Source organism: Nerophis ophidion, linkage group LG18 (assembly GCF_033978795.1).
Source record: "Nerophis ophidion isolate RoL-2023_Sa linkage group LG18, RoL_Noph_v1.0, whole genome shotgun sequence".
Classification (NCBI taxonomy): Eukaryota; Metazoa; Chordata; class Actinopteri; order Syngnathiformes; family Syngnathidae; genus Nerophis; species Nerophis ophidion.
Genome location: NC_084628.1, coordinates 42,519,508 through 42,539,813, shown reverse-complemented (window position 1 = coordinate 42,539,813; position 20,306 = coordinate 42,519,508). Strand labels below are relative to the sequence as shown.

General features: G+C 41.4%; 1 protein-coding gene across 2 annotated transcripts in view; it reads right to left on the bottom strand.

Annotated features, from left to right (window-relative positions):
* schip1 (schwannomin interacting protein 1) overlaps window positions 1-20,306 on the bottom strand; it is an 845,783-nt gene that overhangs the window by 140,073 nt on the left and 685,404 nt on the right. For both annotated transcript variants that reach the window (XM_061878138.1, XM_061878139.1), the window contains one exon: window positions 8,554-9,300. In XM_061878138.1, the coding sequence (XP_061734122.1) occupies window positions 8,554-9,300 (747 nt within the window). The remainder of the gene's footprint in view (window positions 1-8,553; window positions 9,301-20,306) is intronic.

Here is a 20,306-nt window from a genome sequence, read left to right as displayed (position 1 = left end):
TGTTGTCGGAGGGTGTAACAACACTAACAGGGAGGGATTCAAGTTGCACCACTGGCCCCAAGATGCCAAAGTGTCTGCCGCCAGACCCCCATTGAATGTGCCAGAGTGTCTCCACATTTGACCGGCGATGACAGACATGGCACAGAGATGTATGGATAACCTGCAGATGCATTTGCGACCATAAAGTCAACGAAATCACAAAGGTGAGTTTTGTTGTTGACTTATGTGCTAATCAGACATATTTCGTCGCGGCGTGACTGCCAGCTAATCGATGCTAACATGCTATTTACCGGCGGTGCTAAAGCAGACATGGCACAGAGATGTATGGATAACCTGCAGATGCATTTGCAACTATAAAGTCAACGAAATCACAAAGGTGAGTTTTGTTGATGTTGACTTATGTGCTAATCAGACATATTTGGTTGCGGCGTGACTGCCAGCTAATCGATGCTAACATGCTATTTACCGGCGGTGCTAAAGCAGACATGGCAAAGAGATGTATGGATAACCTGCAGATGCATTTGCAACTATAAAGTCAACGAAATCACAAAGGTGAGTTTTGTTGATGCTGACTTATGTGCTAATCAGACATATTTGGTTGCGGCGTGACTGCCAGCTAATCGATGCTAACATGCTATTTACCGGCGGTGCTAAAGCAGACATGGCACAGAGATGTATGGATAACCTGCAGATGCATTTGCAACTATATTACGTTTCCTTCCACCCACATTTAATAGGAAACAAACACTTACCAATCGAAGGATTTAAGTTGCTCCAGTGTCACTAGATGCGAAAGTCCTGATCGTATGTTCCGCACATTTTACCGGCGATGCTAACGCAGCTATTCAGCCATGCTATGGCTATGAATAGCGTCAATAGCTATTCGCTCAAGAGCTTCAGTTTCTTCTTCAATATTTTCATACTCCAACCATCCGTTTCAATACATGCGTAATCTGTTAAATCGCTTAAGTCGCTGAAATCCGAGTCTGAATCCGAGCTAATGTCGCTATATCTTGCTGTGGTATTCCCATTGTTTGTTTACATTGGCAGCACTGTATGACGTCACAGGGAAACGGATAGTGGTATTGCAAATAGCGAAAATCAAGCACTTTAAATAAAATTTTTTACGGATATTCGGGGACTGGGAACATTTTGAAAAAAACTTCAAAAAATACAACAAGCCACTGGGAACTGATTTTTATGTTTTTTAACCCTTTTGAAATTGTGATAATGTTCCCCTTTAAAAACAGCAATGCAATCCTGTCATAGGAGGATCTTTGACCATCATATTCAAGGTAAGTGGTTAATCGTGCTTCTATTTTGCTTCAGTATTATTTTACTAATGACTACTCTTTAGTGAAGTAAAAGGTTTAAGATATACTATAGTCTGTTATGCGGTTAGCCGAAGGTAAAAACAAGGTTGACCGTAGCGTAATTGTCCTGAATATGAGCTTGGGTCTTTACACTGGTGTATCTCTCAGTCTACCTGCTCAGGTGTCTGACTCCACTTTCTTATCTTCACCAGACTATTCAAACCAGAAATTAGATCTGGCGAAAAGAGCATGTGTGGACCAGGAGGCCGAGAACATCTCCATCTTTTCCACACAAGACCGATCCTTTCAGGATTTTTTCCCCCCAACAATCTTACACAGGATATACTAAAATAAGAGGCTAGAATTCCCTTAATTATAGCATTCCAAGAGCCTTCCAGGGGACAGCAGGTCACACAAATTGAGCCACGTGGCTGAACTACTCCAACCTTAAAGATATCATCTTTTTTTTTTTTTACCGCTCCCTTTCTTTTCTCTTATCCCCCGACTCACTTCTCCCACTGCATTCCTGACATGCCTCGGGGGGGCAGGAGTCACACACACACACACACACACACATACACACACACACACACACACACACACACACACACACACACACACACACACACACACACACACACACACACACACACACGTACATGTAGTTCGTACCTTATGGAGACCTGAGAAAAAAGGCCTACTTCTTTAAGACCACCCTGTCTAGATGTATAAAGATTTGTATTTACAACATTAATAATATTTAAATATATACTATGCTTGTTGTGATGGGAAAAATGAGTTGGAATTTCACAAGAAAATTGTCATATTTCACAAGAAAAACGTAGAATTTTGGCAGTATTAAATATGAGTCGTCATTTTACTCAACGCAAGTCAAAATTTTACAAGAAAAACGCAAAATTATGATAAAAGTTAGAAATGTACTCAATAACAGTCGCAATTTTACAAGAAAAAAGTTAAAAATTTGGGCAATTTTATAAAAAAGAGTTGTCATTTTACTCCACAAAAGTCACAATTACATAAGAAAAATGTAAAGTTATAAAAATTATTGGAATTTCACTTGGCAAAATATTGGCGAAAGTCATCATTTTACTCCCAAAAATTGGCAATATTGTGATAAGTCAGAAATCTATGACAAATGTCGCCGTTTTGCATGAAAAAGTAATAATTTTACAAAAAAATAATTTTACAAAAAATATTGCAAAAGCACAGAAGCAGAAAGAAAATGAGAAATATCTCCCAATTTTATAAGAAAAAAATCGACACATTGTGAGAAAAATACTGCTTTAAAGTAAATTTTCCTTTTTTTTAATTAATTAAAAAAATATATATATTTACTTCAAGTTAATACAGTATTTTGCTATATACATATTTATTTATTTTTTATAAATTAATTTCAATTTCATACACACTTTTTTCTATTGTTTACCTTCTTGAGACCTCCAAAAAATGTTATTCCATATGTTGACCAGAGGGGGAGCACTTTTAAAACCAACACAGTCAATTTGAAAATTCCCTCTTTTATGGGACCAACCTAATTTTGATAAATTTCACCACCAGGGGTGCAAATGAGACATACTCTAGTCATCATTTTATTCAACGCAAGTTAACATTTCACAAGAAAAACGCAATATTATGATAAAAGTTGGAATTTTACTCAATAACAGTCGCAATTTTACAAGAAAAGGCTTGAAATTTTGGCAATTTTATGCAAGGAGTCATCATTTTACTCAACAAAAGTCACAATTTAAAAAAAATAATTGGAATTTCAGTTGGCGAAGGAATGGCAAAAGTCATCATTTTACTCAAAAAATGGCACTATTTTACAAGATGAACAAAAAAATTGGCAATATTGTGATAAGTCAGAATACTATATGACAAATGTTGCCATTTTGCATGAAAAAGTAATAATTTCACATTAAAAAAGGAATAATTTCACAAAAAAATATTGCAATAGTACAAAAGCAGAAAGAATATGAGAAATTGCTCCCGATTTTTATAAGAAAAAAGTCGACGCATTCTGAGAAAGACTACTTTAAAGTTTTTATTTATCTATTTTTTATTTCAAGTTATTACAGTATGTCACTATCTACATATTTATTTTGTAAATTAATTTTGGCCAACGGGGTCGCATTTCAATTTTATACACACACTTGTTATTACATATGTTGGCCAGAGGAGTTGGGAGACCGGGCTTTCTGCTCCGCGGCTCCCAGTCTGTAGAACGCTCTCCCTGACCACCTGATGGCACCTCAGACTGTGGATGCTTTAAAAAAAAGGCTTGAAAACCCATCTTTTTAAAAAAGCCTTTTTTATAGACATGCATGCTGGTTCTTTCTAGTTTTATATTTTATTTAGTTTTCTTTTTATTATTATTACTATTTTCTTTACACTGTGGTATCTTGAGGTTGTTTGCTCAACGTAAAGTGCTTTTTTAAAAATAAAATCTATTATTATTATTAATAGAAGGAGAGCACCTCAAATTCTTACACACACTTGTTATTTCATATGTTGACCATAGGGGGAGCACTTTTAAAACCAACACACAGTCAATTTGAAAAATCCCTCCTTTACGGGACCACCCTAATTTTGATAGATGTCACCACCAGGGGTGCAATTGAGACATTCTCTATTAGACGCAATTGTTTTCCGGGTTGTCTTACGTCAGCACCAGAGGTCGTAAAATCAGCTGTTCACCCGTCGGGTTTTTTCGGGGATGAACAGGGAAGTCCTCCTTTAGCTGCCATCTTATTTCATCATATACCGCTGCCTTTGCACCTGTCAATGTTTACTTTTGAATGCACATTAAATCAACAACAAAAAAAATCCTAACTTTGGAGCAATGTTCACAGACCCCATAGTATTTGGCTCTCTATTAGATGCAATGGTTTTCAGTATTGGGACCATGATTTATGTCATAAGTTGTTCACAGGTCCTCATATGGACGGAACACTTCCTTGTTGATGTCTCAAGAAGGGTAGCGATACAAGAACACACACACACACACACACTTACGTCAGCACCAAAAGTTGTAAAATCAGCTGTTCACCCGGCGGGTTTTTTCGGGGATGACTAAGGAAGTCCTCCTTTAGCTGCCGTCTTGTTTTATCATATACCGCTGCCTTTGCACCTGTCAATGTTTACTTTTGAATGCACATGAAATCAACAAAAAAAATCCTAACTTTGGAGCAATGTTCACAGACCCCATAGTATTTGGCTCTCTATTAGATGCAATGGTTTTCCGTATTGGGACCATGATTTATGTCATAAGTTGTTCACAGGTCCTCATATGGACGGAACTTTTCCTTGTTGATGTCTCAAGAAGGGTAGCGATACAAGAACACACACACACACACACACACACACACACACTTACGTCAGCACCAGAAGTCGTAAAATCAGCTGTTCACCCGTCGTTTTTTTTCGGGGATGAATAGGGGAGTCCTCCTTTAGCTGCCATCTTATTTCATCATATACCGCTGCCTTTGCACTTGTCAATGTTTACTTTTGAATGCACATGAAATCAACAAAAAAAAAATCCTAACTTTGGAGCAATGTTCACAGACCCCATAGTATTTGGCTCTCTATTAGATGCAATGGTTTTCCGTATTGGGACCATGATTTATGTCATAAGTTGTTCACAGGTCCTCATATGGACGGAACACTTCCTTGTTGATGTCTCAAGAAGGGTAGCTATACAAGAACACACACACACACACACACTTACGTCAGCACCAGAAGTCGTAAAATCAGCTGTTCACCCGTCGGTTTTTTTTCGGGGATGAATAGGGAAGTCCTCCTTTAGCTGCCCTCTTATTTCATCATATACTGCTGCCTTTGCACCTGTCAATGTTTACTTTTGAATGCACATGAAATCAACAAAAAACATCCTAACTTTGGAGCAATGTTCACAGACCCCATAGTATTTGGCTCTCTATTAGATGCAATGGTTTTCAGTATTGGGACCATGATTTATGTCATAAGTTGTTCACAGGTCCTCATATGGACGGAACACTTCCTTGTTGATGTCTCAAGAAGGGTAGCGATACAAGAACACACACACACACACACACACACACTTACGTCAGCACCAGAAGTCGTAAAATCAGCTGTTCACCCGTCGGGTTTTTTCGGGGATGACTAGGGAAGTCCTCCTTTAGCTGCCGTCTTTTTTTAATCATACACCGCTGCCTTTGCACCTGTCAATGTTTACTTTTGAATGCACATTAAATCAACAACAAAAAAAATCCTAACTTTGGAGCAATGTTCACAGACCCCCATAGTATTTGGCTCTCTATTAGATGCAATCGATTTCCGTATTGGGACCATGATTTATGTCATAAGTTGTTCACAGGTCCTCATATGGACGGAACTTTTCCTTGTTGATGTCTCAAGAAGGGTAGCGATACAAGAACACACACACACACACACACTTACGTCAGCACCAGAAGTCGTAAAATCAGCTGTTCACCCGTCGGGTTTTTTCGGGGATGACTAGGGAAGTCCTCCTTTAGCTGCCGTCTTGTTTTATCATATACCGCTGCCTTTGCACCTGTCGATGTTTACTTTTGAATGCACACTAAATCAACAAAAAAAATCCAAACTTTGGAGCAATGTTCACAGACCCCCATAGTATTTGGCTCTCTATTAGATGCAATGGTTTTCCGTATTGGGACCATGATTTATTTCATTACTTGTTCACAGGTCCTCATATGGACGGAACTTTTCCTTGTTGATGTCTCAAGAAGAGTAGAGATACAAGAACACACACACCCACACACACACACACACACAATGGCACTGGCTGCAGCCATTGTCCGCGTGCACTGAGGAAACAAAAAAAGGGGTCTGGGCATACCAAAAGGAGCACAGATCTGCTGCTGCATTCAAACAGCCTATTCAAGGTCACTTAATGCGTGTTTGCGCCGCGTAACAAAGTCTCTGTGTATAAATTTGTCCCGCTCCTTCAGTTTAAGTGACATGCTTTTGGTAGCCGCACAGAAAACAAATCTACTTGGGTTTGGGATTTAAACGGACTGATCCCAGGAAATTGTGAGTGACTCATAAAAACCTGCAGTTCCAATGGCAGGGGGAAGGGCCGATGCAACACTGCCACCTACTGGTAGAAACATCAAATGACCATAACAAAAAGCAGCTCCAATTTGAGCTTTGATACATTACGACCTTATATCGACCAAATCTCACATTATGGCATACATTAACCACCCCTTAGTTTCCTGTCACCAGAACACTTTGTGAACTTTGACAGGAAGTTGCTGCAATATTTTCTGCCTTTTTCCTTTTAGTGTCCCAAAACTTTTGGTCTCGTGAGATTTTTAAATTCTAGAGCAGGGGTCACCAACCTTTTTGAAAGCAAGAGCTACTTCTTGGGTATTGATTAATGCCAAGGGCTACCAGTTTGATACACACTTAAATAAATTGCCAGAAATAGCCAATTTGCTCAATTTCCTTTAATAAATAAATATATATATATATATATATATATATAAAAAATTGGTATTTCTGTCCGTCATTCCGTCGTACATTTTGTTCCTTTTACGGAAGGTTTTTTGTAGAGAATAAATGATGAAAAAAACACTTAATTGAATGGTTTAAAAGAGGGAAAAACAGGAAAAAAATGACAATTAAATTTTGAAACATAGTTTATCTTCAATTTCGACTCTTTAAAATTCAAAATTCAACCGAAAAAAAGAAGAGAAAAACGAGCTAATTTGAATCTTTTGGAAAAAATTAAAAAAATACATAATGGAACATCATTAGTAATTTATCCTGATTAAGATTCATTTTAGAATTTTGATATGTTTTAAATAGGTTAAAATCAAATCAGCATTTTGTTAGAATATATAACAAATTGGACCAAGCTATATTTCTAACAATCATTATTTCTTTTAGATTTTCCAGAACAAAAATTTTAAAAGAAATTCTAAAGAATTTGAAATAAGATTTAAATTTGATTCTACAGATTATCTAGATTTGCCAGAATATTTTTTTTTGTATTTTAATCATAATAAGTTTGAAAAATATTTCACAAATACTCTTCGTCGAAAAAACAGAAGCTAAAATCCATCCATTTCTACCGCTTATTCCCTTTCGAGAATAAGCGGGAATAATCGATCAATGTTAATCGATCAATGTTTACTTATACAGCCCTAAATCCCGAGTGTCTCAAAGGGCTGCACAAGCCACAACGACATTAATAATAACACGTATTGATAAAGACTAATTATCGATCAATCAATCATCCATCCATTCATTTTCTACCGCTTATTCCCTTTTGGGGTCGCGAGGGGCGCTGGCGCCTATCTCAGCTACAATCGGGCGGAAGGTGGTGTACACCCTGGACAAGTCGCCACCTCATCGCAGGGCCAACACAGATAGACAGACAACATTCCCACACTAGGGAGCATTTAGTGTTGCCAATCAACCTAAAATGAAGAATTAAATTAAAATGTATTTATTATTCTTTACAATAAAAAAAAAAACCTTGAACATTGATTTAAATTGTCAGGAAAGAAGAGGAAAGAATTTAAAAGGTAAAAAGGTATATGTGTTTAAAAATCCTAAAATAATTTTTAAGGTTGTATTTTTTCTCTAAAATTGTCTTTCTGAAAGTTATAAGAAGCAAAGTAAAAAAATAAATGAATTTATTTAAACAAGTGAAGACCAAGTCTTTAAAATATTTTCTTGGATTTTCAAATTCTATTTGAGTTTTGTCTCTCTTAGAATTAAAAATGTCCAGCAAAGCGAGACCAATTTGCTCGTAAATAAATACAATTTAAAAAATAGAGGCAGCTCACTGGTAAGTGCTGCTATTTGAGCTATTTTTAGAACAGGCCAGCGGGCGACTCATCTGGTCCTTACGGGCGACCTGGTGTTGGTGACCCCTGGTGTACAGTATTCAAGATCATGCACATCATCCAAACACCAAGTGTGTCAGTTTGAGGTTCCTCAAGTACTCCTGTTGATACAACATTCCCGACGCCCCCTGCAGCTTTTCTACTCCCTCCAGCTGCGCAGCCCCCGACTTCCGTGCCGGTCAGGTTAATAGCCGGACCACATAGCTTAGCGCTACATTAGCTCTCTAATCCCTGTTCTTCGCTCCAGCTAACCTTACCTTGTGTATCTAGAGTCCATCTGACACGGATAAGTGCTGAATTAGAGCAGCTTGGGAAGATTGAAGAAAAAGTATGTGTGCACTCACCGAGGTGTAGCTGGTCTTGCCCACGTTGTGGTTCTGGTTGTGATTGAGGTTCTGGTTCTCCTGTTCTCGGCATTGCAGCCCCGCCAGGTGCCTCTCCAGCGCGGCCCAGTCCATGGTAGGCAGAGTCTCTTCCTCGACGCCGTCGTCCTCTCGGTAACCTCCCATACATCCTACAATCCCGGCACTGTGTCCTGCGCCGCCCGTGCTTCGGTTCCCCCTGCCTTGACTGAGGTGTCTGCGGTTGGTAGCCCCTGTGAGCCCCCCCTGCGGTGTACCAGGGGAGTGGAGCTGGTTGCTGCGGGGCAAAATTACGTTTCCGTTTTGTTTAAGTTCCTCTGGGACGCCGGCGATGGAGCTGCTAGTGCGCCTGCTGGGGGTCGGGATGGGAAGGATGGTCTTCGCATCCTGTAATTCTTCGGCAAGGCTGCGGCTGTTCTTCCTGTAGACCTCCACGGGTCCTGTGACGCCTCCTCCGCTTTCCTCCTGACCAGGAGGCTGCGGGGAGGCGCAGTCGTCTCCGTACTCACTCTCCCACTCCTCTATCACCTTCTTCTTGTACTCTTGGTAGTCCTCGTCCTCCTCATAGTCCTCTAAGGTGACAAGGTCCAGAGAAGGGGATGATTTGTAGCCATCTAGCGTGGCCAGGTCAGGAGAAGGAGAGCAGGGGGTAACCTTGTTGGAGTTGGACTCTGAGCTGGAGCGGCTGGACGCATCGCTCCCCAAGTCCATGCCATCCTCCCGGTAATCCTGCAATCAGACAAGGGAAGTCATATGGCGTTAGAGGATGTCTTTGTCATGACTGAAAGGGAATCTAGGTTGGACTCAAAATACTTTGGAAGACATTTCTGCATACGATTATAAGACAAATGTTCAGTAACTTATGGACAATATGTTCCACCTGGATCCTTACAAAGATGTTGGCCATGAATTTCCAACCAATTTGTTGGGTTGGTTTGTCGATCTTCTAAATTCAACGGTGAGTGGGAAAACCCCTCCAAAGTGACATTGTGTTTTTGTGCGAGAGAGTTCAACATGTAGCGTCAAAAAAGTACAGCACACGGTGTGTATTTGTCCGGAAACTAACAGCACAGGCGACACAATAGGGGTGCAGGATTTACCATTTTTGGGGCAACCCCTGTGAGAATTAGATATTTTTCAGTTATTTTGTTAGTGCGTCTCCCTCACAATATGAAGGTCCTGCAGTCCTGGGTTCAAATCCAGGCTCGGGATCTTTCTGTGTGGAGTTTGCATGTTCTCCCCGTGAATGCGTGGGTTCCCTCCAGGTACTCCGGCTTCCTCCCACCTCCAAAAACATGCACCTGGGGATAGGTTGATTGGCAACACTAAATGGTCCCTAGTGTGTGAATGTGAGTGTGAATGTTGTCTGTCTATCTGTGTTGGCCCTGCGATGAGGTGGCGACTTGTCCAGGGTGTACCCCGCCTTCCGCCCGATTGTATCTGAGATAGGCGCCAGCGTCCCCCGCGACCCCAAAAGGGAATAAGCGGTAGAAAATGGATGGATGGATGGAGTTATTTTTTAATCCATAGTCACGTTTAAAGCAGCTAGTATTTTCCTATGTAGCGTGTTTACTCATGATCTCCGTGCTTTTATCTTATCTCCGCTACTAAGCTCGTTGTGTTGTTTTAAAGGCTCCTGTTGTTTTGGCAAGTTCCTATCGGTTTTGAGGACGCAGCTCTGTTTCTTTCTGGGCGAGAGGGGCTGTTTTCGCCATACACAAGCCGACTTTTTTTGTTTGGATTTAGACCTATTCTCGCTGATGCTATTGTTGTGTTGTAAGGGCTGGTCTCCTAAAGCTTTAGTAAAACTTGGCCAAGTTCTATTCTGTCTCAGTGGTCCTTCTTACTCAACATATCTGTTATTCAAAAGAATTTGGGATTGACCAGTGTGTTTTATTCCCTGAGAGGAAGCCTGGTCCCACGCAACAATTTGGGGGCTTTGTCCGGGATGAGGATTGGACTTCTCTTACACTCTTCTGGACCGACTCACCAGGCCTGCACATTAGTTGTAAATAGTCGTCAACTCACGTCATTGTGTCTAGACTACCGTGATGGGCTGCTTCACTGATGAGTAAGCAAATAGGTTGTTTGTCTTCACCTAAAAGAGCAAAGGGTTCTAGTCCCTTCGTATGTTACGATAAATTCTGCGGTTGGAGGCCATTTGTAAAAGTACAATAAAGATTCCCTGGTTGAAAGATCCCTGTGGCATTATTGTGTGGACTAAAACTAAGGCAAGTGACACAATGGACGGAGAGGTTGACAAAGAGGTATGTAAATGTAACGTCTGAGAAAAAGAGCTAATCAAATAAATATACTATTAAACGACCAATTTAATGTGGTACCGTCACCGATGGGACTACCAGGTAGAGATAAAAAGGAAAAGAGAAAGTTTCAAGAGAAATGACCCGCGCCCATACCTAAGAGTCCGAAGGGTTAACGGGGAGTTCACAACACTCGTGCAGTCGTGAACTAAAAACGCTTGGTGAAGGAGAAAAGTAAGTGGTAGTTATATGGAGGTGCGCAACACACTTCCGAAGTACACAAATAAATTAGGACAACCCTGTCCCTTAAGGTGCAACTGCACTAATATACTCCATGGGGTTCATTACTGGATTCTAAGGTTTGGGCTAAAAAAGTACTCCAAAGAGTTAAGTGTCGGTGGTACAGATGAAATACACTTTGGGCAAAGACCTTGTGTTCAAGCTGGAACAGTGTCTTACATCATACTGACATCCAATATGTTCCATAACTGTAAATGTCAGGTAAAAGGATGCAAAAGGACTTTTTGCAAGATAGAGGAGGGGTGCAGCACAAGGTACAAGCTCTGCTAAAATCTTTTCTAAAAAAATAAAGACTACAATGTGTTCTAAGGTGTAGAGGGTAAGAGAACAGTAGAGAAAGCACACATTTTTTTTTTTTTTTTTTTTTTTTAGAAAAGGACAATTCTGCCCCCCTCTCCTTCGTGGCTGGCTGTGCAAAAGTCAGGCCCCGGGGTGGACCGCTCGCCTGTGCTCCGGTTGGGGACGTCTCTGCACTGCTGAACTGTCTCCGCTCGGGGTGGTCTACTGCTGGCCCCACTATGGACTGGACTCTCACTATTATGTTAGATCCACTATGGACTGGACTCTCACTATTATGTTAGATCCATTCTGGACTGGACTCTCACACTATTATGTTAGATCCACTATGGACTGGACTCTCACACTATTATGTTAGATCCACTTTGGACTGCACTCTCACACTATTATGTTAGATCCACTATGGACTGGACTCTCACAATATTATGTTAGATCCACTATGGACTGGACTCTCACACTATTACGTTAGATCCACTATGGACTGGACTCTCACACTATTATGTTAGATGCAGTATGGACTGGACTCTCACTATTACGTTAGATCCACTATGGACTGGACTCTCACACTATTATGTTAGATCCACTATGGACTGGACTCTCGCACTATTATGTTAGATCCACTATGGACTGGACTCTCACTATTATGTTAGATCCACTATGGACTGGACTCTCACACTATTACGTTAGATCCACTATGGACTGGACTCTCACACTATTATGTTAGATCCACTATGGACTGGACTCTCACTATTACGTTAGATCCACTATGGACTGGACTCTCACATTATTATGTTAGATCCACTATGGACTGGACTCTCACACTATTATGTTAGATCCACTATGGACTGGACTCTCACACTATTATGTTAGCTCCACTATGGACTGGACTCTCACACTATTATGTTAGATCCACTATGGACTGGACTCTCACTATCATGTTAGATCCACTATGGACTGGACTCCCACACTATTATGTCAGATCCACTATGGACTGGACTCACACTATTATGTTAGATGCACTATGGACTGGACTCTCACACTATTATGTTAGATCCACTATGGACTGGACTCTCACTATTATGTTAGATCCACTGTGGACTGGACTCTCACTATCATATTAGATCCACTATGGACTGGAGTCTCACACTATTATGTTAGATTCACTATGGACTGGACTCACACTATTATGTTAAATCCACTATGGACTGGACTCTCACACTATTATGTTAGATCCACTATGGACTGGACTCTCACAATTATGTTAGATCCACTATGGACTGGACTCTCACACTATTATGTTAGATCCACTATGGACTGGACTCTCACTATTATGTCAGATCCACTATGGACTGGACTTTCACATTATTATGTTAGATCCACTATGGACTAAACTCTCACACTACTATGTTAGATCCACTATGGACTAAACTCTCACACTATTAACTAGATCCACTTGACGTCTATAGCACTGCTCGCCCATGGGGGGGTCCCGACATCTGCGGTCCTCTCTAAGGTTTCTCATTGTATACCATTGGGTTGAGTTTTTCCTTGGCCTGATGTGAGATCTGAGCCGTTGTGGCTTCTTTAGACACTCGTCATTTAGGGCTAAAAAACACTTTGATTGATTGATTGAATTCAGAACACAGTATATGCAAACCTGGACCACATTTCCAGTAAGTTAAGGACCCTTCAATGTTATTATTTTTTTGAGAACCAGCATTCTCTGCAGTGGACATTTGTTTTGAGTTGATTTTTTGTGTAGTGGAACATTTCTGTCCAAGGGTTACCTCCAAACTAAATGCATTAGGAGGGACACGACATGAGAGGTCAAGTCACCCTGGACATTGGACAGTTACATAAGTTATGATACAAATCAGGCCATCATGGAGCGTATAAATAAGAAGGGAGAACCAAGCCTGATGTGCGCTCTTTCTTAATTCCTTCACGAGGGTTCACCATCTTTCGTCTCCGGAGACACTGTCTGTTTACATATTGATTCAATCCAACTTTGTACTATCTGACTGTGAGTAATTAAAACTGTTGTAACAAACTTTCTACTGTTCCTGTTTAAGATTCAGACTTTTCGACCACATACAATTGGCGTCCCCGTACAGGATGAGGTCCTGGGTTAAATCACCGACATTTCTACTACACTATGTTAAGGTAACGTGTGGAGTTCCCCAAGGTCCGGTCCTTGGCCCTGCACTCTTCAGCATCTACATGCTGCCGCTGGGTCACATCATACGCAAATACGGTGTTAGCTTTCACTGTTATGCTGATGACACCAAACTCTACATGCCCCTAAAGCTGACCAACACGCCGGATTGTAGTCAGCTGGAAGCGTGTCTGAATGAAATTAAACAATGGATGTCCGCTAATTTTTTGCAACTTAACGCCAAAAAAACGGAAATGCTGATTATCGGTCCTGCTAGACACCGACCTCTATTTAATAACACGGCTTTAACATTTGAAAACCAAATAATAAAACAAGGTGACTCGGTAAAGAATCTGGGTATTATCTTCGACCCAACTCTCTCCTTTGAGTCACACATTAAAAGCGTTACTAAAACGGCCTTCTTTCATCTCCGTAATATCGCTAAAATTCGCTCCATTTTGTCCACTAAAGATGCTGGGATCATTATCCATGCGTTTGTTACGCCTCATCTCGATTACTGTAACGTATTATTTTCGGGTCTCCCCATGTCTAGCATTAGAATATTACAGTTGGTACAAAATGCGGCTGCTAGACTTTTGACAAGAACAAGAAAGTTTGATCATATTACGTCTGTACTGTATATACCTTTATATACATATATACATACATATATACCTATACTGTATATACCTTTATATACATATATACATACATATATACCTATACTGTATATACCTTTATATACATATATACATACATATATACCTGTACTGTATACACCTTTATATACATATATACATACATATATACCTATACTGTATATACCTTTATATACATATATACATACATATATACCTATACTGTATATACCTTTATATACATATATACATACATATATACCTATACTGTATATACCTTTATATACATATATACATACATATATACCTATACTGGCTCACCTGCACTGGCTTCCTGTGCACTTAAGATGTGACTTTAAGGTTTTACTAATTACGTATAAAATACTACACGGTCTAGCTCCATCCTATCTTGCTGATTGTATTGTACCATATGTCCCGGCAAGAAATCTGCCTTCAAAAGACTCCTGCTTATTAGTGATTCCAAGAGCCCCAAAAAAAGTCTGCGGGCTATAGAGCGTTTTCCGTTCGGGCTCCAGTACTCTGGAATGCCCTCCCGGTAACAGTTCGAGATGCTACCTCAGTAGAAGCATTTAAGTCTCTTCTTATAACTCATCTGTATACTCTAGCCTTTAAATAGACCTCCTTTTTAGACCAGTTGATCTGCCGCTTCTTTTCTTTTTCCCCTATGTCCCCCCCTCCCTTGTGGAGGGGGTCCGGTCCGATGACCACTGGCTGTCCAGAGTCGAGACACAGGATGGACCGCTCGCCTGTGTATCGGTTGTGGAAATCTCTACGATGCTGATCCGCCTCCGCTTGAGATGGTTTCCTGTGGACGGGACTCTCGCTGCTGTCTTGGATCCGCTTTGAACTGAACTCTCGCGGCTGTGTTGGAGCCACTATGGATTGAACTTTCACAGTATCATGTTAGACCCGCTCGACATCCATTGCTTTCGGTCCCCTAGAGGGGGGGGCGGGTTGCCCACATCTGAGGTCCTCTCCAAGGTTTCTCATAGTCAGCATTGTCACTGGCGTCCCACTGGATGTGAATTCTCCCTGCCCACTGGGTGTGAGTTTGCCTTGCCCCTTTTGTGGGTTCTTCCGAGGATGTCGTAGTCGTAATGATTTGTGCAGTCCTTTGAGACATTTGTGATTTGGGGCTATATAAATAAACATTGATTGATTGACTTATGTCAGAGTTACGAATTTCAAAATATAAAATACTGTTATGCAAACTACAAGTGACCACTGCAGTTCATGCTGACCCGAGGAGGCTCAAAGATCTGCCAATCAAAATTCCTTAGCACAACAAACGTGCTCTGATGTTAATTTTCTGCAAAAAAAAAGTCTCCAAAGCTTGTATTGAACTGGGGCTGCAAGTAGAATACACCACATTTGAAGTCAAATCTGTTTGGAAGTTTGAGACCGGCAGTCTCACAGCACTTCCTGTCCGGCAGGAACTTCCTGTCTGCCCTTAATTTTGCAGCTAAAGCTCCTTTTTCGGGACCAGCTTCATCTCACAGCCCACAGAGACAAAAGCAGTGTGTCGGAGCAGCTTCCTGCGACTTGACACGGACGTGAAATGTGCGTCACCTTGACCGCGTGCTCCCCCGACCTGTAATCACCGCATGACTGATTACTCCGCAGGTAATGAAAACGTCCACGTTGTTTACAAGAGATCTCCCCCCCCCCCCCCCCCCCCCCGCATGCATCAAGTCGGAAAAGGCGACACATTTCTCGCAGCACAGCGGCGAAATTTATGACATGGCAAAAAAAAGAATTATTATCAGACATCATTTCTTACAAGCCCCGTTTACACATGAGTTGGGAAATTGTGTTAGATGTAAATATAAACAGAATACAATGATTTGCTAATCCTTTTCAACCCATATTCAGTTGAATATGCTACAAAGACAACATATTTGATGTTCAAACTCATAAACATTTTGCAAATAATCATCAACTTTAGAATTTGATGCCAGCAACATGTGACAAAGAAGTTGAGAAAAGTGGCGATAAATACTGATAAAGTTCAGAAATGCTCATCAAACACTTATTTGGAACATCCCACAGGTGTGCAGGCTAATTGGGAACAGGTGGGTGCGGCATAGCTCGGTTGGTAGAGTGGGCGTGTCAGCAACTTGAGGGTTGCAGGTTCGATTCCCGCTTCTGTCATCCTGGTCACTGCCGTTGTGTCCTTGGGCAAGACACTTTACCCACCTGCTCCCAGTGCCACCCACACTGGTTTAAATGTAACTTAGATATTGGGTTTCACTATGTAAAGCGCTTTGAGTCACAAGAGAAAAGCGCTATATAAATATAATTCACTTCACTTCACTTCACTTGGGTATAAAAACAGCTTCCCCAAAAAAATGCTCAGTCTTTCACAAGAAAGGATGGGGCGAGGTACACCCCTTTGTCCACAACTGCGTCAGCAAATAGTCAAACAGTTTAAGAACAACCTTTCTCAAAGTGCAATTGCAAGAAATTTAGGGATTTCAACATCTACGCTCCATAATATCATCAAAAGGTTCAGAGAATCTGGAGAAATCACTCCACGTAAGCAGCTTGGCCGGAAACCAACATTGATCAATTCCTCAGACGGAACTGTATCAAAAACCGACATCAATCTCTAAAGGATATCACCACATGGGCTCAGGAACACTTCGAAAAACCACTGTCACTAAATACAGTTGGTCGCTGCATCTCTAAGTGCAAGTTAAAGTTCTACTATGCAAAGCAAAAGCCATTTATCAACAACATCCAGAAACGCCGCCGGCTTCTCTGGGCCCGAGATCATCTAAGATGGACTGATGCATATTGGAAAAGTGTTCTGTGCTCTGATGAGTCCACGTTTCAAATTTTTGGGGGGAAATATTCAACATCGTGTCATCCGGACCAAAGGGGAAGCGAACCATCCAGACTGTTATCGACGCAAAGTTGAAAAGCCAGCATGTGTGATGGTATGGGGGTGCATTAGTGCCCAAGGCATGGGTAACTTACACATCTGTGAAGGCACCATTAATGCTGAAAGTTACATACAGGTTTTGGAACAACATATGCTGCCATTCAAGCGCCGTCTTTTTCATGGACGCCCCTGCTTATTTCAGCAAGACAATGCCAAGCCACATTCAGCACGTGTTACAACAGCGTGGCTTTGTAAAAAAAAGAGTGCAGGTACTTTCCTGGCCCGCCTGCAGTCCAGACCTGTCTCCCATGGAAAATGTGTGGTGCATTATGAAGCGTAAAATAGGACAGCGGAGACCCCGGACTGTTGAAGGACTGAAGCTCTACATAAAACAAGAATGGGAAAGAATTCCACTTTCAAAGCTTCAACAATAAGTTTCCTCAGTTCCCAAACATTTATTGAGTGTTGTTTAAAAAAAGGTGCTGTAACACAGTGGTGAACATGCCCTTTCCCAACTACTTTGGCACGTGTTGCAGCCATGAAATTCTAAGTTAATTATTATTTGCAAAAAAATAAAGTTTATGAGTTTGAACATCAAATACGTTGTCTTTGTAGTGCATTCAATTATTACTATGAATGGCATTGAGGCTACCTGGTGACTGGACGCATTTTGATATACATTTTTTAATTTAGTAAAACAAAAATGCGGACAACAGACATTACATATTTAAAGACACAATGTAGAGTCAGCTTTATATTGTAGATGACAATGTGTACTATGTTTAGTTTTTTCAGGGGTGCCCATAGTGCGACTAAGGGGCCTTTTTGGGACAGCAGCTTGGGTTGGTTTGCAACATCCATCCATCCATTTTCTACCGCTTGTCCTTATTAAGGGTCGCAGGGGTGCTGGAACCTATCCCAGAAACACCCAGAGCCCAGGATCGAACCCACGACCTTCGTGTTGTCGGAAAAGAGCGCAAAAAGTACGTAATATAATGCGAAAAAGCTGATGTTTTGATACTAATACCTAATAATATTACAGTTTGTCACCTATAAGACACACATGGCACTGTTAGCTATATAATGTCTGTTTGTAGCATTTTAAAAATACATCAAAATATTCACAGCAAATTTCCCATTAAAAAATTTATTTTTTCTTACATTTTTACTGGGGTCTTTTTTCCGACATGAGGTAGAAAATGGATGGACGGAAGGTGCGGGCCAACAATACTCAACCTGCAGGTCACAAATGGCCCCCGGGCTGCAATCTGGACACCCGGTAAACCTACAACTTCTTGCAAAAAGCGTGTTTGAGCCCCCAATTCTGCACACCTGAACTGCCCGTCGTAAAACCTTCAAAACGTCACTAAAAGTCCACCACCACCTGGGTGGATCCCCGATGAGTTCAATGAGCCTAAATGTCATAATAAGTCGGTCTGCAGTTGGCATTTTACAGCAAGTATGTCACTAATGTATGTGCTGCAATGTAGGGCTGATTTACAATTACCGAGGTGGTCATCAAACGCACCACAACTCATTTATTATGCCTCTCTCTAACCCTTCATGCATGGTCTGCAAAGTCCATCCATTTCCTACCGCTCGTCCCTATTGGGGTTTGCTGGAACCTATCTCAGCAGCATTTTGGGCGGAAGGCAGGGCACACCCTGGACAAGTCGCCGCCTCATCACAGGGCCAACCAACACAGATAGACATCACTCACACACTAGGGACCATTTAGTGTTGCCAATCAACCTATCCCCAGGTGCATGTCTTTGGAGGTGGGAGGAAGCCGGAGGGAAACCACGCAGTCACGGGGAGAACATGCAAACTCCACACAGAACACCCAAAGCCCAGGATCGAACCCACGACCTTCGTGTTGTCCGAAAAGAGCGCAAAAAGTACGTAATGTAATGCAAAAAAGCTGATGTTTTGATACTAATACCTAATAATATTACAGTTTGTCACCTATAAGACACACATGGCAGTGTTAACTGTATAATGTCTGTTTGTAGCATTTTAAAAATATATCAAAATATTCACAGCAAATTTCCCATTAAAAAATGTCTTTTTTCTTACATTTTTACTGGGGTTTTTTTTCCGACAAGAGGTAGAAATGGATGGACGGAAGTTGCGGGCCAACAATACTCTAGCTGCAGGTCACAAATTGCCCCCGGTCCGCACTCTGGACACCCGGTAAACCTACAACTTCTTGCAAAAGCGTATTAAAGCCCCCAATCCTGCACACCTGAACTGCCCGTCGTAAAACGTTCAAAACGTCACTAAAAGTCCACCACCACCTGGGTGGATCCCCGATGAGTTCAATGAGCCTAAATGTCATAATAAGACGGTCTGCAGTTGGCATTTAACAGCAATTATGTCACTAATGTATGTGCTGCAATGTAGGGCTGATTTACAATTACCGAGGTGGTCATCAAACGCACCACAACTCATTTATTATGCCCATCTCTAACCCTTCATGCATAGGCTGCAAAGTCCATCCATCCATTTCCTACTGCTTGTCCCTATTGGGGGTTGCTGGAGCCTATCTCAGCAGCATTTTGGGCGGAAGGCGGCGTACACACTGGACAAGTTTCCACCTCATCTCAGGGACAACACAGACAGACAACATTCACACTCACATTCACACACTAGGGACAATTTAGTATTGCCAATCAACCTATCCCCAGGTGCATGTCTTTGGAAGTGGGAGGGGCCTATCCCCAGGTGCATTTCTTTGGAAGTGGGAGGGGCCTATCCCAAGGTGCATGTCTTTGGAAGTGGGAGGAAGTCACGGGAAGAACATGCAAACTCATCACAGAAACGCCCCGAACCCAGGACCTTCGTGTTGTCGGAAAAGAGCGTAAAAAGTACGTAATATAATGCGAAAAAGCTGATGTTTTGATACTAATACCTAATAATATTACAATTTGTCACGTATAAGACACACATGGCAGTGTTAGCTATATAATGTCTGCTTGTAGCATTTAAAAAAATATATCAAAATAATAACAGCAAATTTCTCATTATATAATGTCTTCTTTCTTACATTTTAACCCATTTATTTTTTGACAAGAGACGGACAAGTGGTGGGAAATGGATGGACGGAAGTGGCGGGCCAACAATACTCCAGCTGTAGGTGACAATTGGCCCCCGGGCCGCAGTCTGGACACCACTGATGT